We start from the raw sequence: 26,395 nt of genomic DNA, 5'->3' as shown, positions 1-26,395 counted from the left end.
TCTCGAAGAATGTGTATTTTAAGGTCATGGTTTTGTGGTTATGTGGTGGGAGTGCATTAGGTAGTGATATTGTTCCCGAGCTTGGCATGATGCGGCTGGGAGCATTACATATCTTGGTGGCGCAGATCCCAAAAAGATGTAATAGAAAGGGGGAAATTCGAGGACCGTTAACCAGATATAAAAGTGTGGGAAAATATTATTAAAATTTTATTTAATTTTGGTTAGGTTGATTTAAAATGTCATATTTGGTTTGTTATTTTTGTTTTGTGATTTGTTATTTATTTTATTTATTTGGTTAATTTAATAATGTAATAACAGGCCACACAGGCCATTTAAACAAAATCTGGAGTGTTGTTATTTTGTGGGTGGGGAACTGACTGCGGTTTGTCCTCAAGTCATGACTGAAAGTTCCCAAAGGCTTTCTGCATCATCTGTGAAACCAAGAACCCCTAGCTAATCTCTTCCACTACAGGAAGAATTCTGGCTTTTATTTCTTATTTTTTTTTTTCTCAGTATATCATATCACAGCTCTAATTCCAGTGCCTCTAGGATGGTTTCCATATCCAGCGCAGCTTTAATAGACGATGGTTTCTGGAGGCTTCTAGGCTATGGGCTAGCCATAATGGAAGCTAGATCCAGCGCAGTTCCCCCTGGCAATGTGCTAGCAATGCTGGATGCTGTGTCCAGCTGTGTCAGGTGATGCGCTAGTCATGCTGGATGCTGTGTCTAGCATTCCCTGATGATGTGCTAGCCATTCTGTATCCAGCTGTCTCAGGTGATGTGCTAGCCATGCTGTGTCCGGCTGTCCCTAGTGATGTGCTAGCCATGCTGTGTCCGGCTGTCCCTAGTGATGTGCTAGCCATGCTGTGTAGCACCCCTGGGTACCACCAGGCTGGATGCTGTCTCCAGGAGATCAGATGTGCTGTCACATCCCTATAGACCTCAGATTTTGGTAGGGGGAGAAGGGGTGACACACTGCAGCCAAACAGGAAGCCTAATGGCAGTTCTACATCTAAACAGCTTCCATGAAATATCTACCGCATCAAAAACCACTCCCCTTCACACTGCTGAACCTCCACAATATATGACTCACTCTCCTTACTAAAGAGAAAGCGCAAAGTGAATCTGAACAGAAGAGATAGAAATGACAATATTAGGAATATTTGACGATTAGGAATATTATAAAGAGGGCTGATTAGCCAATAGGGCCACCCAGGTGGTACTTAGACAGCCTGTCTGCCAGGAGTCCTGCTGTATGGCAGCTGTGCATGCCAAGAGATCACCCAAGCAGATTTGCAGATTTGATTATTGTATTTAATATATTTATCAATCACTTACCTATCTAGCATCTTTCTATTATGTATCTATATCTAGCTGTGTTTAGTGTTCATATACATAGCATGCATACAGCACATGCATCTCTCCATGCAAAGAGCAGATGAACGATCATGGAATATAAATCCACACTGCAATGTGTAGCTGCGATCTCCTATCCCCGTATATTATCAATATTGTATGTTTACACACAGATACATAGCAGCCCACACAATCGCTGCCAGTGCGTATGTGTGCGCGCATGCCTGTGTGTGCGTGTATGTGACATCACATGGAATCCAAGCAGAGATTGTCAGTCTCTAAACTTAGAGGGGGGAAATCCTACAGCACCCATATTAAAGAAGAGTGGCTGTAGATCGCTGCTCTTTAATAGCAACATTTTTTAACGCTTGCCCTGCGAGCTGATTGATTTTTGTTTTTTTTTTTTTCTTCCCAGCATCACTCCCCTAGCAAATGGATTTTTGCCACTGCAGCTCAGCAGAGGGTGTCAGATCTTCCAGCGTGCAGCATGCTCAGACTAACACAAGCCTCTTAGCAAGTGACTCTGAGCCTTACACACAGCCCTGTGCCCTGTGATCAGGACAGACGGGTGACGAGCAGAGCTGAGGAGAGGAGAAAAAAAAAACGCAGCGATTGCGGAAATTTTGCAGCACCATTGGCTTTGGGATTTTTTAGGCTGGGGCGTGATTTCAGCACCAACAAGCTGTGAACAGCACATACATTGCATGATGAGAGCCTGCTACAGTGCTAGGTAATCGGATTGTACATCATCATCATCCTCACAGCCATCCATCCATGGCACTGCTGAAGGTTGGCACATCGCTGGCTCCATGATTTCCATCAGTCGGATGGTTGCTGCTGCATAGGTCTTGCATCCTACGTGACCATCATTTGTGGATCTGTAGTGACTGTCGTCTGGGCTTATTGCAGTGGAGGAGATAAGAGTGGGGTGAGACGATCCCATCTTTCAGGTATTTTATTGCTGCTTTCTTTCCCCCCCATCAGCACCCCAGGTCTCTGCAGGAGATGGATTGTTAACACATTGCGATGAGATCGGGAATGCATTGCTCTGATTAAAAATGCTGCTTTGGATTCTGCTGCTGGAGATATCTCTTTGTTTGGCCGCTGGAAACGTTACAAGGGACGTTTGTAAAGAAAAGATCTGTTCTTGTAACGAGGTAGAGGGAGATCTGCATGTAGACTGCGAGAAAAAGGGATTTACTAACCTGCAGCACTTCTCAGCTCCCACTTCCCAGTTCTATCATTTGTTCCTGCATGGGAATTCTTTAACGAGGCTTTTCCCTAATGAGTTTGCCAATTTTTACAATGCCGTCAGCCTACACATGGAAAACAATGGCTTGCATGAGATTGTCCCTGGTGCATTTCTGGGCTTGCAGCTGGTAAAACGCCTGCACATTAATAACAACAAGATCAAGTCGTTTAAAAGGCACACGTTCCTGGGACTGGATGATCTGGAATACCTCCAGGCTGATTTCAACCTGCTGAGAGACATTGACCCAGGGGCATTCAGGGACTTGAACAAGCTAGAGGTTTTAATATTAAATGATAATCTCATCAGCACCTTGCCCACCAATGTGTTTCAGTATGTGCCCATCACCCATCTGGATCTCCGGGGGAACAGAGTTAAGACATTGCCCTATGAGGGGGTCCTGGAGCAGATTCCAGGCATAGCAGAGATCCTCTTGGAGGACAACCCATGGGACTGCAGCTGCGACCTCTCAGCTCTAAAGGAATGGCTAGAAAATATCCCAAAGAATGCCTTGATCGGTAGGGTGATCTGTGAAGCGCCCACTAGGTTGCAAGGCAATGATTTAAACGAGACCTCAGAGCAGGAGCTATGCCCCTTAAAGAATGCAGTCGATTCCAGTCTAGCTGCCCCCCCTGCCCAAGATGAAACTTGTGATCCTGGTCCAATTCCAACCCCCTTCAAAATCAATGGCCAAGACGACTCCTCCACCCAGGGCTCGGTGAGTGGAGGTACAAAGATACCAGGCAACTGGCAAATAAAAACTCGACCCACAGCTGTTGTGTCTGAAATGAATGGCAAACACAAAGCCCCTGTCATTTCTGCCTGCCCAGCTATCTGCAGTTGTGGTCAGCAGATCCTTGGCCCTGGATTAAAAGTAGACTGCAGTAATAAGAATGTCAAGAGCCTGTCTGACCTGGAGCCCAAGCCTCCCAATGTGCAGGAATTATTCCTGAGGGAGAACAAGATCCACACCATCCGGAAAGCCAACTTTCTGGATTATGGTAACCTAACTCTTTTGGATCTGGGCAACAACAACATAGGCATGGTGGAGAACAACACCTTCCAGAACCTGACCGATCTAAGATGGCTCTACATGGATAAAAACTGCATAGACACCCTGACTCCAGAGAAATTCACCGGTCTGCAAAGCTTGGAGTACCTGAACCTTGAATTTAACTTCATCCAGCTCATCCTGCCTAACACCTTCAATCCCATGCCCAACCTCAGGATTCTCATCCTCAACAACAACCTGCTGAAGTCTCTCCCTGTGGATGTGTTTGCTGGGGTCAGCCTTTCCAAATTAAGTCTTCACAATAATTACTTTATGTACCTTCCAGTGGCAGGGGTCTTGGATCAGCTCACCTCCATCATTCAGATAGACCTGCATGGGAACCAGTGGGACTGCTCCTGTAATAATGTGCCTTTCAAACAATGGGCAGAGCGACTTGGCCCCGAGGTAATTGTAAGTGATCTCAAATGTTATTTCCCCGAGGAGTTCTGGGGGAAAGACTTCAGATTTCTTTCTAATGACATGATGTGTCCATTGCTGTATGCAAAAATCTCCCCAACTCTCAATGCTCTTAACAAAAACAGCACCGGCTTGTCAGAGACCAACACTCACCCCAATTCCTACCTAGAGACAAGCCGGGTGTCTATCTCTGTGCTGGTGCCAGGACTCTTGCTGGTGTTTGTCACCTCTGCCTTCACAGTAGTTGGCATGCTGGTATTTATCCTTAGGAACAGGAAAAGATCGAAGAGAAGAGATGCCAACTCCTCAGCCTCTGAGATCAATTCCCTGCAGACAGTGTGCGATTCTTCATACTGGCACAGTGGCCCCTATAATGCAGATGGCACTCATAGAGTTTATGATTGTGGGTCTCATTCACTGTCAGACTAGCTGTATCAGATGGGATGGGTGGGAGGAGGGTTTCATAAATACTGCACCCACAGCTGTCATTTAATATGAGGACACAAATGAGTTTGTGCTTTGCTCTAACATTTGCTACACTTGTGCCATTTCCATAAACTAGGATCTCTTTGCAAAGCTACCTTATTGCGAATACACAAGGACGCCTGTGAAAAATTCAAGCACTGGTAAGAGACCCATAGCCAGTACCAGTATGCCAGCTGTGCTACCTACTGCATAATACCCATGAGATGTGGATGGGGTATTTACCTGGGGAGCTTGGTGGGGGGGTTGTTCCAGGAGGACCAGAATGACAGAGGGGGGGCCTTCTACTCGTGCAGCTCTCGTGCTGCAGAACGTTGCACGAAGGCATGAATGTAATGTAAATAAGTGACTAGTACAATACAAAAACCACAAAAACATAAAAACCCTAAAAATCAAAAAGTGCTGCATGGCTCGCATGGATACAACGTACCCTGGGGGCGCTCTAGTGAACTGGAGATCACATCTGAGCAACCAATATCTCTGCCCTCCCTCCCCCCCTCCCAAAAAAAATCTCATCTTCTTCAAGTCTCTCGCTATACAGTATCGGTATACTTAAAAGTGCCATTGCTCTATCTTTTGTAATGGATAACGCAGTACAGATCATAAGTTTACTGTGGCTATAAAAAAGAGAAATTCTATTGTACTGTTTTATTTAAAATGTGTTTGCATGACTAGTTCCATTATTCCTCGCTTTGATTTCTTTTCATTTATGCAAATCTGTATTAATTTGACCACATACCCATGCGCATTTCCATTCTGAATGTACAATGATTATTGGTTATTTTTTATTATGGTTACAGTGTATACAAGTAAAAAAAAAAGTATTCCGATGCAGATAAGCATGAAGAATTACTGTCATTCTGATGCTTAGGGTGGGAGGCTAGCTGGAACAAACAAAATAAATCAAATAATAGATCTGAAGCTTATAAAACATGGAAATACTCATGTAAAAAAAAAAAAGGCAATGGGGATTATGTTGAAATCTCAGTAATTATATTCAAAATTTTATAATGGCATATTTTTCAGTATTAAAGTGAAATGTTTCCAAATGTCTGCTTGTCGTTGTCGTTTTGCTGGTACTGTAGATGGTTAAATTTGCTGCTCAAGGATGCATGTATTTTTTATGTGCCACCTAATCCTTCGGTAAATTAGCGGTCGGTTTGGGCAATGCAGATGCAGCGTTTGGGGACACTTGAAATTCATGTAATTGACTCGCCATAGAGAGGACTCATTAAGCTGATTCTAGATTTGAATCGTCAGCACTTCGAGCCCAGATGCAGCACAAATGACTGACAGTCTTGTCTGCAGACAATTTAGCATCAGCATCTGTAGGAAATTTGAAAACTAATTAGTGGGAGAAACATCCCACAGGCTTTGTGTTTTTTAACATTGCTCCAGAATTTATGAATAAATGCTGTTTTTTTTAATCACATTTTTTACATTTCTCCTATCTTGATGCAACAGATACTGGGCTCCCTAGGGAAGCTGCACAAAATATGATCTCCATGAAATTTACATCTTGCATCAAGACACGGTTGTGATTACTACTGTATGTGCATTCATTTCAGAATAAACATTGATGGTTTTATTGCTATGTGAGCAAAATGAATGGATTCTGCAGGTTGTCTTGGCTGGGTATGATCTCATACAGCTACAGTTTACATGGAAGGAACTTGCAGATATGGAGGCAAATCAATTGTTTTACAGTACAGAAGATTAAGGTTATCCTACTGGTATGTCTACCCAAATATTTGGGTTATGGATAGACACTGAGACCGAATACATCACAAGAATTACAGTTTCATCACTTTTTAGCCCTAATATGAGCATGTAGACATGTTAGATCTGCAGAGAATTATGCAGTTTAGAAATGGAGATAGTCATAATTCATAATGTGAGTCTCTGCAGACTACACAAAACTGCATTCTCGCATTTACAAAAATCACATTTTTGGTTGCCCCAATTTCTTAGTTTTTAGACTAGATTTAAGGGTCACTATTTGAAAACCCTTTTATTTCATCATATTGCTGTGCTTTCCAATAGCTTGATGTGCCTATCAACCTACCTTTCTTTTTATCACACAGGCCATGGATTTCCAAACTCATTACAATTGAAAAAGGCTAATTTCTCTTGCTGAATTCTTATTAATGCCAATGAATAAATAATAAGGCGAGACAAGTGGGACCCACATATAATGGCTGTGCAGATTGGAGGCATTTAAATAGTAGTAGGTGTCAGGTCCTTTTTTGTAATGGGGCTGTTTTAGTTAACAACCCCTTCTGATATGTAAATTAGTCCAAAATCAAGTGATCAAAAAAGGTAAATGCTCTTTTATACCATTGTTTGACATATGTATGGTCATTGGCAGTAACATGCCATTCCTGTAAACGGAATATTAAGCGTATCCACTTACAAAATACATTGGGCCTGATTTGTTAAAGCTCTCCAAGACTAGAGAAGATAGATTGATGTGGGTGAACCTGAATTGATCGAGCAAACCTGTAATGAATCTGATCCAGGATTTTAATTACTTGGCAAATATTAGCAAAGGATTTTAAGAAATCCATTTCAGGTTTGCTTAATCACCCAGGTTCTCTCATAATAATCTATCTGCTCTAGTCTTGGAGAGCTTTATTAAATCGGGCCCACTTTTTCAAGGGTGAAATAAAAAGGTAGTTAAAATAAATGGCTGAACTTTTTCATTCCAAGATTTTCAGCAATTAACCAGTGCATGAGGTAAACTTGTTAATATCTGTTTCATCTCCATTTGTCATACCGTGAATGGTCAGTTTTAAATTGTGGAGGATAAAAGTGATCTCATGCCCTTCTATGTAATCATATATTACTAGTATTACTATCAGTAGGAATCTGCGTTTCTGAAGTCAGATGGTTGGATTTTTTGGGTTGGGCCAAATCTGCTTAGAGCAGCTAATGTGACGGTTGAGTTCGGTGCCAGGCTGTGCCGTAGTATGGCCAGGTTCACTCTGTATTGCAAATGATTCTGCAGCACATTTATTCATTTGCAGATGTGGTAGCACTGCTTTTTTTTTTGTTTAAAAACAAAGGAAATGTGTTCTGAATAGGACCACAGTGTTTTAGGCCTTGTGTTATGATGTCTGAAAGAAGAAATAGCTGATGTTTTTGTATTTTATGAGAGCCACAGTCTGATTAGGGACATGTCAAACAGTTTTACATTACAATATATTTTTCTATTGTTTATATATATATATATATATATATATATATATATCTATTATCTCATCATGTTCCTGAAATGTAACCAGGAACACAATGCATACAGTAGAAATGGAGTGACCTATTTTAAAGCTATACTTGTTTCTCTGTGTTGATAAAACATATCCAATCCTAATTGGAATTTGTAGTTGAAGAATTTAAATATATGGCTATTTTCATGCGATGACAGTCTGTTTATAATTTGCCCAATTAGTATCAGTTTTACAGTGTTCCCGTTGCTTGGTTTATTTTCATTTAGCTACTAGTACAATGCCATTTATCACTACAAATTAATGTGTAGGTTCTGCCCAGCAGTGAGCCATTTAAAGATCAAATGTACAACATAATCAATTGTGGAGATCATCCTGAATAAAATACTGTGGATGTATGAATTATTGAAATGTTGTGAATAATTATAAAAAGAATGATTTGTTTTTTACATCTGTATTTGTTAAGTAGATCCAGTCGTATCAGCTCACAGAACCAATAGTTTTTCGTGTGTTTTGTAGTTGGGCATAAAACCATCCTACTGATGTTTGCAGGTTGTCAGCTTGTACTGTGAAAATAAACTAACACCAATTTTAGGTGTCAGCATAGCCAGTTATATGGGTTAGTTTTCTACATCTGTAGGAGTCTGATATAATTAAAGACTAGAACCTTTGAAAATAACCGAGTGGGTGTTTACTGATATCAGAGTAGTGCTAAATACATGATGCTGCAATAGTTACATAGAAAAGCTGTCAATCTTACTGCTGCTTTTGGCATTTTTAAAATGTTATTCCAATTACTCAAGATACCAGTAGTATAGTAAATGACTTGCATATATGGTGCTATACTATGCCTTCACAACCAATGTGCTATGAATTAGAGGATTATCCTCAGGAAGTCTTTCAAGGTGTCCTTCTATTGTATTTACAAATTATGAAAAGAATATTACCCACCACCATGGTTCTTCATTGCCAGTTTTGGTAACCTATTGGGCTTAGTAAGGAATCTGAATATCTAGTTTTTAATTATTATATCTGTACCGGTTTACCTATAAAAGATTTTTATTTTGTCTTCATTTATCTTTACTTACTTTGAGTGACCCTGACATTTAAACTGACTGCATGTTGAGAAAATTATGAAGGCTGCCATTGTTGACCTGTGTTTTGACAATGATAATTCCCTAGCTGTCATGTTACAGCTTTGGCTTAAAAGCTTTCTGAGACTTATTCAAAGAACAACCATAGAAATAAGGAATTCTGACATTTTTATTTACATCATGCTTGTTTCACGTCCTTGACTTACACTTATTTAGGGCAGGTAGCTAGTATTATTAAAGGGGGCCAGCAATGGCAGGCCCATTACTTTTCTTATGACACTGGAGTCTCTTTAAAACTGGAGTGACAGTGACAATTTCGGTCTTTTACCTGCCTGACTTCATATGCTTTTCAGTAGAGGATGAGACTCAATGGGTCTGATTTACAAAAGTGTATGTGCATAACCAAATTGTATATTCGCAGTCTTTACTCTTTTGCCATAAAATACATTGACCTGTGTACAGTTATGAGAAAACAAAGTATACCCTGTTTAAATACTGAAGTTTTTATGAATCAGGGCATAATTGCAAATGATCTGGTCCTTAGTAAGTTTTAAAATTATTTAAATAACATCAGGTGTAAAACAATAAAAATCGGATTCCAATTCTTTATTTTTTAAAAATTAAATTGCAGCTAAAATGGAGAACCGTATGTGAAAATCTACCCCAGTGTTCAGTAGCATGTAGGACCCCCTTTAGCAGTAATACGATTGAGTAATCGTTTTCTGTATGACTGGGCCTGATTTAAGGCTGGAGAGGATACACTTTCATCAGTGAGGCTGGGTGATCCAGAAAACCTGGAATAGATCTGGTCCAGGATTGAAAACATTTGCTAACAAATAGCAAATGGCTTTTAGGACATCCATTTCAGGTTTACTGGATCACCCAGTTTCACTGATGAAAGTGTATCCTTTCCAGTCTTGGGGAGCTTTAATACATCAGGCCCACGGTCTCTCACATCGTTGTAGAAGTATTTTGGTCTACTCTTTTCTGTAACATCGCTTCAGTTATTTGAAATTTGCTAGTATTTGTTATTGCACATCTCTTAAGGTCCTGCCACAGCATTTTTTTTGGGGTGGAGGTCTAGACTTTGTTTTGGCCATTGCAATACCTTGATTCTTTTCCTTTTTAGTCATTCTCAGATTTGCTGATGCGCTTATTCTACTTTTGCATGACACCATCTCAGCCAAGCTTTAGCTGTTGCACAGATGGCTGTACATTTGGTTAAATACTTTGGTTTACAGAGGTGGTTTCGGTCAGCTGAATGACTGCAAGGTGTCCAAGTGCTGTGGTTGCAAGATCCTTACTCTCCAACCACTTTAGGTATTAGGTGTTTGTGCTGATATGCTGTGTTCAGATTTTGAAATGTGGAGCTATGCATTATGGCTAAACATTGGACATTGGACATTGGGCCTGATTTATGAAAGCTCTCCAAAACTAGAGACGATACATTTTCATCAATGAAGCTGGGTGATCCAGTATACCTGGAATGGATTTCCTAAAAGTATTTTGCTATTTATTATCAATGTTTTCAATCTGGCATCAGATCCATTCCAGGTTGGCTGGATCACCAGTTTCACTGATGAAAGTGTATCCTCTCCAGCCCTGGAGGACTTTCATAAATCAGGCCCATTGCTCCAGAAGTCTGGTTTGCTAAGGTGTAACTTTGCAAACATAAGCTGAGCTTCCCATATTCTTTTTAAAGAGAAGAGGCTTTCTCTAGTCAACCCTTCAAAACAAGTCATCTTGCTCAGTCTTTTTCTAACTGTACTGTCATATTCTGTCATTATGTCATGAACATGATCATGTTACATGCCAACTGAGGCCTGTAGAGATTTAGCTCTTGGCTTTTTTTAAGCATTTTACATTTTGACTTTGGGGTAAATTTGCTGGAACATTAATTCCTGGGAAGATCGGCAACTGTCTTGATTAGACGTCTTCAACTTGGTAATAATCTTTTTTTGCTGTAGTATGATGGACTCCAAGTTGTTTGGAAATGGTTTTATAAACCTGTTTCATAGGCAGCAAAAACTTCTTCTTTCTCTTTATCGTGTGTTAACACACATTTGAATGCTGTAGACCAGCAAACTACCAAAACTTCTACTTTTATTGAAATGGTCACAATTACTGATGTTCAGTTAATCAAGTAAATTTGATTAGCAGTAGTTGTCTCCTACTTACCCTCCTAATTCCTACGGAGGTGGTAAGGGTGCCAATACGTTTTCACACACTGCTTTTACATTTTTATCTAGACCTTGTTAAATAACAAAGGTCACAATGTAATGTTATGTGTAGTTGTTCATATGAGGTTGTATTTAGCTAATTTTAAAACCTAAGTACTGGGTGATTTTTTTTTAAAATATGCTGATATGCAAAACCTTAGAATTGAAAGAGGCTTTACTTTCTTTTTTTCTCATTACTGTTTGTAGGCTCTAACACACATATGGAAAATGTAATAATGTTTATTGTTTATTATTGTGTGCTATGTTGGTGTCCGAGCATACTAAAACTAAGGAGAGGTGTGACTAAAATTTCTAAAGCATACAGTGCCGGGGGCGTCATAGAGCACTTGGTCAGATGGCAGCTGGTACTACCACAAGAACACATATGGTTGACACTAAGATAAGTACACTGTGATTTTATATGCTGCTATCTATGTTACTGCCTCTGAACCTATATCCAGTGAAAAATGTCTTTGCATACCCTGCCTTTTTTATCAGTACAGTGTACAAGTTTGACCAGCTAATCTGATCAGCATACAAAATTAGAATTTTAAAGTAAAATGGACTCTTCTTATTGCACCAGAATAAAGGGCACAAAAATAGTATTATTTGGCCGGTCATAAGGCCCAGCAAATTTGCACATCAGTCAATGATTTCAGATTTTTTTGTCATGATAATTTCTTTTAAAAGTATACCAATACTGATATTTAAATAGTACAAACAGAACTATTTAAAATGATATTTATATTTTTGAAAATGAAAATCATCTCATTTTGGCACTATTAGCCTTGTAAATGTCAGTAGAATGAAATGGCTTCTACAACCTTTTAAATAATATATACAATCATTTTAATAATATATGCATTCAATTTCTAGATCTTTATGAACCTCCAAATGTGGTATAATTCTGCCTTTATATATATAGGAATACTGGCAACATTTATGTGGCTATTAAAAAAACATTAATAGAACAAGAGAGCTACATATTTAATGTAAAATTTGTAAAATTAATCCAGGTTATATTTCATCTGTATCTAATGTATATTACTCAAAAATATGTCTTATATAAAGATTATAAAATAAAAAACAGGAAACAACAATTGCTCACGTCAATTTATATTTAACAAAAAGCAGGTGCACAAAGGAGCTATACACAGAATAATACAAATAATAATAAAAAAAAAATAATACAAAAATCCTCAGTACATTTTTTAGAAACGCAAAGCACAAAAGACCTCACTGAAACATTTAAAAATTTGTGGATAAAATCAAATGTTTTTGTTACATACATTGGTATATATATACAAAGGCACTTATGTATAATGTGGTCCCTTATTTTATTCTATATATATATATATATATATATATATATATATCCATGTGTATATTAAAAGGAGACAGCTCCCTCCCTTAATGGTACAGCAACCAATGTGGCAGTGAGGTTTTACATGTATTTGCAAATGTATGCAATAAAACCTTCTGGGTTCAACCCAGATGTTAAAGCAGTTTAATAAGGTATGCTGTGCTGATTAGCTTAAGTGCATTTATATTTATAATACATGTTCTGTGCATATATTATGATCATACTTTAGCTATCAATGCAGGAAAATTTATGTTAGTGCAACGTAACAGTCAATGCAAATGCACACAGCTTGTACATTTTTCTGTTGTTTATGATCACATTTGCTAATGGGCACTTTCTTAGTAGATCTGTATGGAATGTCATCTGCCAGTTGATGAGAATGGTGACTTTGGGCAATTCAGCAATACCAACCTTGAACATGTGTTCACACATTCCTTTAAACTCACCAAGGCTCTAAATTGAATTTAGTTGAGATCTTACGACATTAAATCAACTAATAAATAAAAAAACTGTTCTAAGGTTAATGTTAAAAATACATTTGTAAATATATTAATGGTGAAAGTGTAAATACTAAATATATACTTTTTTAAAACTATTCAATGATTTTGCCTTTTATTACTATTGCTTAATTATTATTGTCAAAATCCTTGGTGCTTTATTGTCTATAGCATTGTGTATGATATTCTGGCACATTAAGTCAAGTCCCTAAAGTAAAAAAAAATAAAAAATAAAGTTTTAACAATACATTCCTACCTCCTATTCTTCTGAAAATATTGTGCAATCCATTCCAATAAATACCATAAATATTTTGCAAAGAGTTGCATTACCTAATGCCTGCAGCTACAATTCATGCTTCATTTAGAATGTTTTTCTCTGTAGCCACCTCATTGCGCTGTAGAGAGCATATATATATATATATATATATATATATATATATATATATATATTTATATATATATATATATATATATATATATATATTTATTTAGGTAAGCCTTCATTTTACCTAGCTTTGGTAAGTCTAAAGGGAATTGTACAGAAATCAATGATAAAATTATTATTTTAAGTAATCTTCTGAGTGCATACCAGGACAGAGCATTGATGCTGAATGATTTTAGCTTTAGCAAGTGAATTCTCTGATCTACAGGTAAGGGAGTCAGAACTATTCAATGTCAGCATTCCAAATATTGTGTGTGATCAGTTGGGTGGACAATGCCTGCTTTCATTAGATCCTCTAACAGAGGTATCTATTTTTATGACAGTATCCCTGTAAAACAGAAAGTCCTCAAACTAGTTTATTAAATATATTTTTATTACTCATACAATGAAATAAAAGAAGCATTTATTCATTAATTTATATTACTTTAACCTATAAAAGCTATTACAATTGTATATAATTATACATATATCTAACTATATACATAATAATACACTAGGCTACACTAAACTACACTACATCTTCACTATAAACCAGCAAAACCGGATATACACTTGGCCACAGTGGCATAAAATAATAACTTTATTTTATATTTATGTATTGTATCTTAAAAATTCTTCTAAGCTGATGGCGGGCCTGCACTATAGTGTACCAAAATGCATTGTTCTTATGGTTAAAGACCCAGCTCTATTCTTTATTTGTTTGTTTTTTTTACCCAATTCTAAATAAAGGGCTGCTTTTTTGTAATGTGAAATACTGTTCTTTACCTTGTGTGTGGCCTTGCTTTAGAAAGCTATAGTGAGTTGGGACTCTACGTTATGTTGGTTTTTCTTCTGCCCAATGCCTTGATGAAAGGCCCCTATAGGATGAGCCTTGAGACTACTAGCAAAATTATTCTGCTTATTAGTCAGTTTGGCAATTGCAGCACTAATCAAAATAGATGACGCAGAATATTTTGTGGCCACCTATGTATGCTTCAAGCACATAAAGCTTCCCCAGATGGTAACTGGGCATAGGGAAAGAATGCAAAAGCAGTCATCTAGTCTCATCAGCTATCAGCCCCTACAGTCACATAATTTATTTCATTTAAAGTATACCCTGGAGTAGTCTGAACTATGATGTTTTCTCTAAGCTATGTTTAATAACTTTGATGTGATTAAAACACACATCTGAAGTGCTGCCCTAAGATTACAACCTTTTGACATACGTTTTATTAGGAATTATAGAAAATGGTTTGCTCATCAAATTGGGTTGTAAAAATATTTAATCATAATTTAAAAATGATCTTTTTTAAGCTAGTATTATAAATTAATAACTTACATTCCGTTTTTTTTTTCCGCTTGGTTTGTTCTCATAAGCTTGAAATGTATATGCAGTTTAAACATAATTTGCTTAGATATTTAGTGGTATAAGCATATGTTTTAATGGCATCAACCATATGCAAAATGTAAGATTTTAACAATTTACAGATTCTGTATTGCTTTACATGCCTCGTATCATTTACATCACTGTTTTAAAGAGCTAGAAACAAACATATGGCTGCGTCATGTATGGCAAACAAGTGTACCTTGATTTGACAAATGCATCTTTATTTGTTTTTACATTTGTCAGAGATTAATTTGTGGTTTACATCTATTCTTTCATACAAATTACCCATAATATATAGTATTGCAAGGGCACAAGACATGCGACATTACATCACGATTAATGAGAAATGATTGGTAAATTTATAGTAACTACATCTCAAAGGCATCAAAATGTTCTTGTATACTGCCTTAAAATATATATATTTTTTGGGAGGTTTGTTTGAACCTATTTAATCCTAGTATCCTCAATATACCTACATTAGTAGAGCAGCCCACATTCCATTAATATTCTCAATACCGTGATAGGTTACTGACTGTTCTGTAAATGAGGATTTTTAAAACATGGCCCAAGGAGTTACTGTTCTTTTTCATTAATTATGTCCCCTGACTTCTACTTTAATCAACTGTCATTCAGAACAAATTGGATAAAATAAATTTAGTTTAATGATATTACAATCAGGCTTATCCATTATCTGAGTACAGAAAAAATAGATGTTCTAGGTTGCCAACTTGTATTTTTATTTAGAATAGTATGAATGGCTCTTTTTGTAAGGATTTGTAACCTTACAGTTACAAGTATGATTATTGGATTTTGTTAGATTATTTTTAGTTGTGTACAGGTTATGCAACATTCTCATAAATCTATTATTGGGAATTACGAGGATCTTGCACATTCATGGTACAGGTTTATTCACTCTCTGTATACCAAAAATATACCAAATATCACTCTATACCCAAACTCTGGGTGTTCTCAACCAGGACTTTCCCAGCCAGTCCCTTCCCTCACACTTATCTCTTGGCCAGTGAGACAGCCCAGGAACTAATTAAAGCTACTGATGTTATGTGCAGAAAGTTCCAGGCACCTACAATTTATAACTGCTTCTGGCATGAGATAAAAGAAAAATCCCCTGAATAATATATTTAATGTGCCCTGGTAGATATTATAATGTGCAATTTACACTTACCTTTATAGTGTTCTTTCGTAAATATTTTACTGTTTAAAGATGGTTGTCAGTGATAGCTGTACTGTCACTAACAGCATTTAGCTCCTCAGTTTGTATTTTTAAAAAGCAGTAAGTGGCCCCTTAGCCTCTCACACTGGAATTGGGAAAATCTGTAGTGTATGTCATAAAAAACCGTGTACAGGGCCAAAATATAGGCATGACTTAATGGAAATCAGAGCTATAATATATGACATTGCTCACTTTTAATGCCTAGTTGCCTTGCTGATATACACACCAGCCACTTTATTAGGTACATCTTGTTAGTACCATGTTGGACCATCTTTTGCATTTAAAAGTATTGAAATTCTTTATGACATAAATTCAAAGAGTTGTTGGGAAACATTTCTCAAGGATTTTGTTGCATTATGACATGACAGTATCACGCTGTGCCCGAGGATTGGTTGACAGCACATTCATGATGCAAATCTAAAGTTCCTCTATTGGATAGAAATCTGGTGACTGTGGAGGCAATTTCAAGTCATGTTCAAGAATCCAGTTTGAGATAATTTGAGCTTTATAACATGATGTGTTATTGTGCTGGAAGTAAGAATTTGAAGATCAGTACACAAAGGGTTGGACATGGTCAGCAACAATAGTAGGGTAGGCCTAATTGGTAGTAGGGGTCCAAGTGTGTCGAGAAAATATCACCCACACCAATACACCAACATAACTGACCTGAACAGTTGGTAAAAGACTTGACATATCTATGTTGTGGATGCCAAATTCAGCCCCTACCATCTGCATGTTGCATTGGAAATTGAGACTCATCTGACCAGGCTGATTTTTGTAATCTTTTCTTGTCCAGTTTTAGTGAGCCTGTATGAATTTCAGCCTCAGGTGCTTTAGTGTGGTCTCTAGCAGATGTAACCCATCTGATTCAAGGTTCAACATGTTATGCATTCAGAAATTCAGAAATGCTCTTCTGTCTACCTCAGTTGTTACAAGTGGTTATTTGAGTTACTGTTGCCTTACTATTAATCCAAACCAAACTGCTCATTCTTCTCTGGCCTTTCACATTAACAAGCCTTTTTTTTTCTAGAGAACTGACAGTCACAGGACATTTTCTCTTTTTTTTTAACACATTCTCGGTAAAGATAGTTGTGGTTCAACTGATTAGTAATTTCTAAAATACAAAGATTAGCATACCTGGCAATAAACAGTAGTTCTCCATTCAACATCATTGAAATCAACTTTCACCTAATTTCTGTTTCTAAAGCTGCGTACACACGGCAAATTTTTCTCGCCCGATAATCGGTATCGGCCAATTATCGGGCGAAAATCTGCCGTGTGTACAGTCGGTCGTCGTCCATCGTCCGACGACCGTCCTGGCGGATCCATGGACGATGGACGACGACCGATCCTAATGAAAGGGAAGGGGAGAGCGCGCAGCAGGGTGCCGCTCCGTCGCTCTCCCCCTCCCCTCTCCATAGAGCATGAACGGTGCTGTATGTACAGCATCGTTCATGCATCGTGCAGTCTTTTCTCGTTGGAAAGGATCGTGAAAGATCCTTTCCAACGAGAAAAATTGCAGGTGTGTATGCAGCTTAAGTTTGAACTTTAGCAGGTTGTCTTGTCAAAGTCTACATGTCTAAATGCATTGATTTGGTGGCATTTGAATGGCTAATACTACAACTGCTTTGGGCAGTTAAACGGGTGTATGTAATAAAGTGGTCAGCAAATGTAATATGTGAATGTATGTTCTAACCTATCCCTATGTTTATTGCATTTTCAGGTTGGTGTCTCACAATGTTTTAAAGTCAGTGCATAACTGTCTGGCAAATAGCATTTTCAGAAGAAGATCTGCATTGGCTCTCCTCTGGTGTCCCTGCATGTTTTTTTTAATTTTTTGAAAGGCATTTTATTTAATAGAGTCTTGAGCTCGGCTTACTTACTGTAAATCCTGCCTAAATATGAAATAACCTTTATTCCTATACAATATGCCAGAAATTGTTCCTATCCATCTATAAAGAAATCTATTACAGGTTCCCTGCAATTGAATAGCTATTGTAATAACTTCCTAGATGGCCTATGTCACCTACCTATGGCTTATTTTAGTTCTGGAGTCTCCATGAAACCTTTAGACGGTTTTGATGCCTACAGCTCCCCCCATCCACTTATACTGTGGTTTTATCCACTCATGTCTACATCACTGCAGGACACCATGGTGATGAAGAAATCTTTTACGGGACCGCAGCTTGCGGCAAAGGACACAAGCATCTCACACTTACGGTAGTGTCAAATTCTGAATGGTCTAACAAAGGCTTTACACTGCAATGGAGGGAAGATAGGAGACACAGGCTGCTATAGAGAGTATATTATTGAGTATAAAAACTCATTTATCCAATGGAACTGGCATTATGATTGCTTTAGGTAACATACAGAATCACTTTAATTATTGTAGCATAAGCAAGCATCAAACAACCACCTCAAGAAAAACAAATCCTTCTTGTGTGATGAAGGATACACAGTAGAGAGGTTTGAAATACATTAAATAAAAATAAATGCAGAGGAATAGTATACCTGGAATATATAATATACAACACAGATTACAAAGTAGGGCCCTGCAATAGATAATAGCTAATAAAACACAAATAGTACAGTGAAAGCACAATCAGAAGTAGATAATATACAGTTCTGTGAACAGAGTAGTGGCTGAGAGTATGTACATAAAAAGTAAAGAATGGATCTTTATAATGAAGATGCATGTGGAATGGAGACTTAAATTGTACAAAGTAAGCTTTACTCCAGAATGCAGGATATCATCTATAATAGTAACGTGGAGGCCAATTTACTAATATAGCTAATAATGTTCACTCAATAAATTGTAACTGTGTTCCTTTTGAAAACCCAGTCTTGTGTAGATGAAATAAACAGACGTTTGCTTTTCATATGATTGGGTAATTGAATTGAAAATTTACTTCTGTGTTGTATTTGACCCATGATAACCCTTGCTGTAATTCACAACGTTAAACTACCTGTTATGATTATATCTGAATGTATTTCAGTTAATATTTTATGCTTCACTTAATGACATTGCCACTATGCATGTGTATATATATATATATATATATATATGTATTACCTTGCATTATACGGAGCTAACAAGTAAAGCTTTAAACTCTATGAAGTGTATTATATAATATACCTGTTTTGCTTGTCAGCGTGATACATACTGAGAACTCATTCACACTGCCTACATTTACATTCATTTTTTCCTTGATTCGCAAGACTGGTAAAATAGTTGAACAATAAAAATACATTATTTGCAATAGACTTTATTGACACGCATGAGAAAATGTATTTAAGTGTGTTTTTATGCTTTTAATTTAAAAGCTTGTGACTAGAAGTGTGACACAACTAGGGACTGACATGAAAATGCAAGGTATAAAAATGTGTATGGAACACACAAAAAAAATCATTCCGAAATGTGTAAGGAAAAAGTGTCAAGATGTGTTTAAATGCATATGGATTTCTTATATTATTTTGAGTGCACGGTAATGGGCTCTAATGTATGTTATATATGTATGTTATTTTGTAAATGCTCAGCTAAGGGTCCTTATGTCCATGTGTAAAGAAGTGAATTTCAAGTACAATTATAAGACTACATGATACTTTAAATAAGTATACGATTCACTGTCTATAATATGCACAAGATTTATAAAGTAAACAAAAAAAAACAGTTAGCTAACTTAGCTAAATTCTCTTTTGTCCTTCCCTCCCATGCTTTGAATCTCAGACTAGGAGTGGATAGGATTCAGATTTTGGTGCTGATTGAAAAGCAACAGGGCTGTAAGTAGGCAGTGACACTGCTGATACCAGTAGCAGTACCTCCTGCAATAATATTTTTATCCCACCATAGGACAAGCAAGTTCAGCCTGCACAAAAGTGGCAAATGTATATAATATATATATATATATATATATATATATATATATATTTAATAACATTTTTGACATGTTCTATGAGAGAGCTGGGATTTGGTTAGGTTACTATGGAAACCAGAGCCAAAATGTTTCTGAATAGCTATAGAAAAGAACATACAGAGAGTGGACATGATAACTGAATGTTATGTCTGGTGGGAGATAATGTTTTTTTGTGTATTTCTTTTTATGCTTTAGATGGCAATAGTCAGCTCTGGTGCATATTTTATATTTTATTTTAATACTGTAAAGTAGGATCATTTCCAATCATTCCTGTGCAGATCAGTTTGGAGAGTAATAGCCAGTGTTCTTTATTACAAAGGGATGATGCATAGTAAATATTTTAATTTATGAATACAGTAAACTGATGTGTGATGGGTTTGATGTTTGATATATTTATTGATAAAATATGATTTTACTGATTTTTGTTAATTTTCCATTTTGTCATTGTACAAGGGGCCTACCCATTTTCCAATTTTTGGAGTGGTGTAGGATTAGAATTCCTATAAAGGTTTTAATGCTATTGTTGTGCCAAAGAAAAAGCGTAAACTCTCCTAAAAGCAAAACAGAGAGACGTAAATACGCAGGAAAAACCCTGGTAATATTTTCATTCTGTCTGTGTCCCTATTGCAGATCCTTTACTTCCTCTATGGTAAAACCACTGCCACAATAATTTATTTTATTAATTTTTTGGGTGGGGGGGGGGGGTCTTTTTCTCTATATAAACCAAAAGAGATTCTAATGCTACTCTGCATCTAAAAAAATGTTTTTAGCTTGGCTTACACCGTAAGGAAAGGTCAGAGTGGTCCTCAAGTGGATGCTGTCGACATCTTTAATAGGAGGAGATAGATATGAAATCAATTACATAGATAGTTAAATAGTCAGCTTGAAAAGGGCACATGTCTGTCAAGTTCAAGCATATGCAATATATAATGACAATTATTTTGCCATTAAGTCTACAGGGACAATTTAGGATTTGTCTATCCATGATGCATTTGCAATGCTGTTGTCCTACATGTTGCCATAGAAGCAATTATTCCATGTAATAAGCATTCCATATTAGTGAAAACACAGAATGTGGTTTCTGCAGTATGGATTATGTTATTTGTTTAACCTAGAATGGTGGTCAGTATATGGGCATTCTGCTCATTTTTCATTTCTAACCACTCCCTCATTTATCTCTATATTTCTGAGAAAAAAAAGTACTTTCACCCCAATTTTGGGGCTTGTCATATTTGAACCTGTCAGGACTGAGTTTGCTACCAGTAGGACTTTTAATGTCTAATACAAATACAAAGGGGGTGCACAGGATGAGGGGTAGAGCAGTATCTTAATCTTAAATTGAACAGCGTTACTTCTCTGCTTAAATTTTTTAGGAATAAACTGCTCTAAAAGGTCAACCTTAAGAGTTTGTAGTTTTTAGAGTAGTTTGTCAGTGAAAAGGTATATGTAAGATATTTTTCTGATTTATTTGGGGTGCATACAATGGGCCTGATTTGTTGAGGTTTTTCAAGGCTGGAGAAGATACACTTTCATCAGTGAGGCTGGGTGATCCAGCAAACTTGGATTGTATTTCTGAAAAGTAATTTGCTATATGTTAGCAAATGTTTTCAATCCTGAACCAGATGCATTTCAGGTTTGCTGGATCTCTCAGGTTCACTGGTGAAAGTGTATCTTCTTCAGCCTTAGAGAGCTTTAAAAAATCAGGCCCAATGAGTCAATCTTTTAACACACTTTAAAGTGATATAAGGGGTATTTATAAAACAGTGAATCTGACATTTACCAAACACATTCTGTGATGGAGAATCAGTCCACTTTAATGAAAATACATGGACCTGGATACCCCACCAGAGAATGTTTGGTCAATATCAAAATGATTGCATTTTATACAGGCCCCATAGACTGCATTTTGGAAAAGAAAATTAGATTTTGAAATTGGCAAATTTACCGCATTCTCCTGTAGCCAGCATACAAAATATATAGCTTGTCAGTTTTTGTTAATTATGTGTTACACATTGTTTTCTGTCTAAAATATAATGTAAAAAAAAGACAATAAATCCTAGAGATGAAAAGGATGTACTTAAAGTTCTAAATTTATTTACATGCTTTATCCCTAGGATCAGCATCCTTGTTGAATAATAATTATAATTTTAAATATAATTTTCAGATTCCATTAGACCCACCTAGATTTAATTGCTATTTTGAAAATAAGGATCTTTATTCTGCAGTGATGTTGATAATTTTTGACATATGCTGGAAATAAAGTAAAGATTTTTGATTTACTAAAGGTGCAGTGCAGGTTTAATTCTCATATACATTGTTCACTTAGCTTAGTGAAAGAGATTAAACAAAGTGAAAATTCACTTTGCAAAGAATAATTTATCATATGCATGGAAATATTTTAAAAAATATTATTTTGCCTTACACTTTATTAGTTGATAAAAGTCATCACAGCTTCATCCTATTCACTAAGCTAAACGAAACATCACCTGGGAAAAATAAATTTCACACGGCAAAGTTGTTCTTTACATTTAGTTAATCAACGTTGTTCCAAAGGGTAATGGTAGCAGCACTGAAAGCAATATTAGACTATCAAAGTAATCCTAGAAGAATATTATAAATATGAGTGTGCTTTTTAGCATATTTATTATTGTAATAATATAGACAAAAGTGAACTTGAATTTAATATGTGTAAATTAATCTAACATATGCTAAGAAACTGATGACCTGGATATGATAGGTTATCTCAAGGGTGCTTACAATATGGTATGGATTTAAAGATTTTTATAGTAGAAAAGCAAAAAGATTGTTTAATGTTGCACTATTATTAACCTTACTTACAATTAAATTGTAGGACATATGAAAACGCAAAATGTACTGGAAAAATAGCATCTGGCTTTGTTGATTTCTCTTTCTGAAAATACTAGTTGCCTTAACATTAGGTTTTATAGTGCTGATTAGCTAAAGCTGAAATTTCTATACACAGTCATTTTTCACATCCTTTATTAAATGTCCAAAGTTTAAATCAGAAAAACAAAAGCTAAAGAGTAAACTAACTTTTGAGTGTCCAGTGTCCACTATCCAGGCCTAGTTGACCACTGGCCAAAGCTGTCACGGTATGAAGTTTTTGTCTTATTGAACCAGTCATGGATTTACAAGTACAAACACCCTACAGCAGATGCTACAGACCTAATATGTTACCTGCTCAGGGGGGACAAGAAGGACGAAGTAGGTGCATAGCATCTACCCAGAAAAGTCCATAAAGCATTTTCGCTTTCTACCCAGCTATAAGTAAATCTTGGCAACCTTCTTAGGCTGGGTCTACATGAACGATTTTAAAAACGCATATAAACATTCCTACCATGTTTATATGCGTTTTTTTGCACTTTTACAAGTGTTTTAAAGCTTAACTTTAAAACGCTAAAAAACTTTTATAAACGCCTATGACGCGTTTTATTGCGATTTGCCGCGATTTTACCAATCACAGAGCACTGGAGATGAATGGGCACAAGTCTCCCCACTCATGTCTAGTGCTGAATGGCTGAGAAACGTAAAACCTCAGCCAATCACAGAGCACTAGGGGTGAATAGAGAGCCTTGTCCTCATTTAACCCCTAGTGCCCTGTGATCCCTCACTGTCTGTGAGTAAGGGGTTTTATGTACCCCTGTACTCATTCCCCAATGTGGGATGGTGGAGATCTGGGAGTCTCCTTATTAAAGGAGGCTTCCAGAGTCCAAAGTCCTGCTAAAAACTTTTATAAAATCCCCCATTGTTTTCAATCAAAGCTTTCATAAAAGCTTAAAAACGCTTGAAAAAGCCTCCATTGAGTTCAATAGAAGCGTTTTCAAGCGTTTTCATGCGTTTTCCTATGTTTACACAGCGTTTACATTTTTTAAACGCTGCAAGCAACCCCTTAAGATAACGCTCAAAAACGTACCTGAAGGAAATATCCTGTTGTAGATTAGCCCATTGGAATGCATGGGGACTTCAAACATGGGCTTTAAAAGCCTCAGGTTAAACGCTGGGGAAACAGTCCGTGTAGACTAAAGCTGCGTACACACTTCCAATTTTTATCGTTGGTAAACGAACTACGAACGATCCTGCACGATATCTGCGAACGATCGTATGGCACCGATCCTGTACCTACAGATAACGACACGATCGTTCAAAGATATTGTACACATGATAGATGTGATCGTTTGAACGATACAGGACGTGCACCACAGGAAGTGAGCAAACGTTCGTTCACCGCGCATGCTCAGACCATGGACGATCACTGAACGACCGTACACACGATAGATGGTCAACGATCGTCGTCCAATCCGATCCGCCGGTCCGGTCGTTTATTTCCAACGACTATCCTCGTTCGTCGGCGTCATTGGTTACTTTTTTTACGAACGATTTTTTGCCAATCGGTCGTTCGTCGTTCATTTCCAACGATAAAAATTGTAAGTGTGTACGCAGCTTTAGCCTTAGCTCTTTTCCTGAGTTGTATAGGTTTGTATCTTTTCCTGAGATATAGTTGTATACATTTGTATTTTTTTCCTGTGTTGTATACATTTGTATCTTTTCCTGACATGTATATATTTGTATCTTTTCCTAGTATTGCATCTTCCTCCTCTCTAAGCACAACTGACAGGTTGAAGGTGACTGAAAGTTTGCTAAACTTCAGATCGTTAACTCTTTTTTGGTCACAGAGCAGAGCCTTGGTGTACCAGGGTCCAGGTATGCTATACAAAGGTAGGCTCAAATCTGTAGAGGGAGCCCAAAATCCTGCACATCACCTAGCAGCTTTCCAGCCATTCAGTGCTTGCCCTGCAGTGCCGGTTCTTAAAGAATCAGCATTTACAGATTTGACAGCGGACTGTCACTCACAGCATTTCCCATCTCTGTTAGGCTTCCACACGGAGATGCTAACTGAACCACAACAAGTCTAAACATGGTCTAAGGTTTAGTTCACATTAGCAGTCACTGCCTAAAATTTTGTGTAAAAATGAGTAACATTGCAACAGTCTGTCTCTTTTCTTCCGCAGGCTTTATGCAGGCGATTTTTAAGCACTCACATTTTTTTCAAACAATTTCAATTAAAAAATAGTGAAAAAAAAAGAAAAAACAATGCACATTGCCACTTTCAAATGCCTGAAAAAGCCTGGAAGTTATTGCTTGTTATCATTCCTGGATGTCTAGCAGTTGTCAGTAAGAGCTCAGGAGCAATGACTAATGAGAACTGAGCCTGAATTATTACATTAAATTGATAACATTATCACACCCCAAGAAGTGATTACAATATTTAAAAAAACAAGAGACTATAAAATGGGATCACAATACACAAGTACTGGACATTTGGAATATATTACCAAAACAATGACAAATAGGATGTACTAAGGGGGAGGGCAAAAGGAGTTTGAAACAAAGTAAAGGGGGCTCTAAAAAGTTGACATAATAAATAACCCCATAATTAAATGGGGTACTGGACATACTACTTTATCGTACAAAAAACTGGAAGCACCAAATTTGTTGCGTGTTGCTCTGCCCAATTAATTTTTAAACACCCAGGCATCAAAAGGGAGGTTTTCAGGTAAGATTAGGCAGCACTATGAGATTTAGCAAAATCTCAAAGAATAGTTGCCCTGTCCTCCATATATGGCCCTATTCAGTACACAGGTTTATCCCTGCATTCTGTAATCAATAGCACTTATTTCTAGGCCTCTGTTTATGGCTGGATGACTCCAGATGAATTTCGATTGGTTGCAATTGTCACTGCACTTACAGGAACATTATGACTAAAATTAATTTTGATAGCTATAAATTTCAATGGTATAGTAAATCAGTTTTTATTAATTTATAGGGTTAGATATGCATTTCCTCCACATTTTCCTGCAAATAAAATTGTCGAGATTTCTAACATGAGCAGCAGATAAATTTTGATAGTAGAAAGATCTATGTATGTCTACAATGTCTACATCCTGTCTGTGAGCCATTTATTACATATTGTACAATACCAGACATGGGTGGATTATCCTAACATGGTGTTGGGATAGATGAACTTTCATGCACTACAACACATTAGTCTAGCTAATCAGGCTCCAATTGCACCTGGCTTCCTTGCTTGCCAGCCATACCCTCTGCATGACCAGTACCTGGCTCCATTGCTGGTTAGCCTGGCTCTGAATTCCTTGCTTTTTAGCCCATACTTAACAGATACAGCATCTGTCTCCTTTGCTCGTTTAGCTCAAATTTTACATTTGTACCTGGTTAGCCAGCAATAAAGACAGGTGCAAGTGCTGAATCTGGGCTAGCCAGTAACAGAGCAACAAGGAAGTGGAGGGTCTGGTTAGCCAGCAAGGGAACCAGGGGCAAGTGAAGCCTGATGCTCCATATGCAACTGTCTTCCTTTCTGATTTATCCAGACACTTCACTTGCACCTGCCTCCCTTGCTTGCAATCACAAACTTAACAATTGCACCCACCTGGCTCCTTTGCACGTTAGTTT

General features: G+C 37.2%; 1 protein-coding gene across 1 annotated transcript; it reads left to right on the top strand.

Annotated features, from left to right (window-relative positions):
- Positions 1-1,649: 1,649 nt before the first annotated feature.
- Positions 1,650-5,607, top strand: SLITRK1 (SLIT and NTRK like family member 1). The gene has a single exon (XM_072411004.1). The coding sequence runs from the start codon at positions 2,415-2,417 to the stop codon at positions 4,500-4,502; it is 2,088 nt and encodes a 695-aa protein (XP_072267105.1). The 5' UTR covers positions 1,650-2,414; the 3' UTR covers positions 4,503-5,607.
- The last annotated feature ends 20,788 nt before the right edge of the window (positions 5,608-26,395 follow it).

Source organism: Pyxicephalus adspersus, chromosome 1, assembly GCF_032062135.1.
Source record: "Pyxicephalus adspersus chromosome 1, UCB_Pads_2.0, whole genome shotgun sequence".
Taxonomy (NCBI): domain Eukaryota; kingdom Metazoa; phylum Chordata; class Amphibia; order Anura; family Pyxicephalidae; genus Pyxicephalus; species Pyxicephalus adspersus.
Note: the sequence above shows the minus strand (reverse complement) of the source record. Positions and strands in the feature narration are given on the sequence as shown.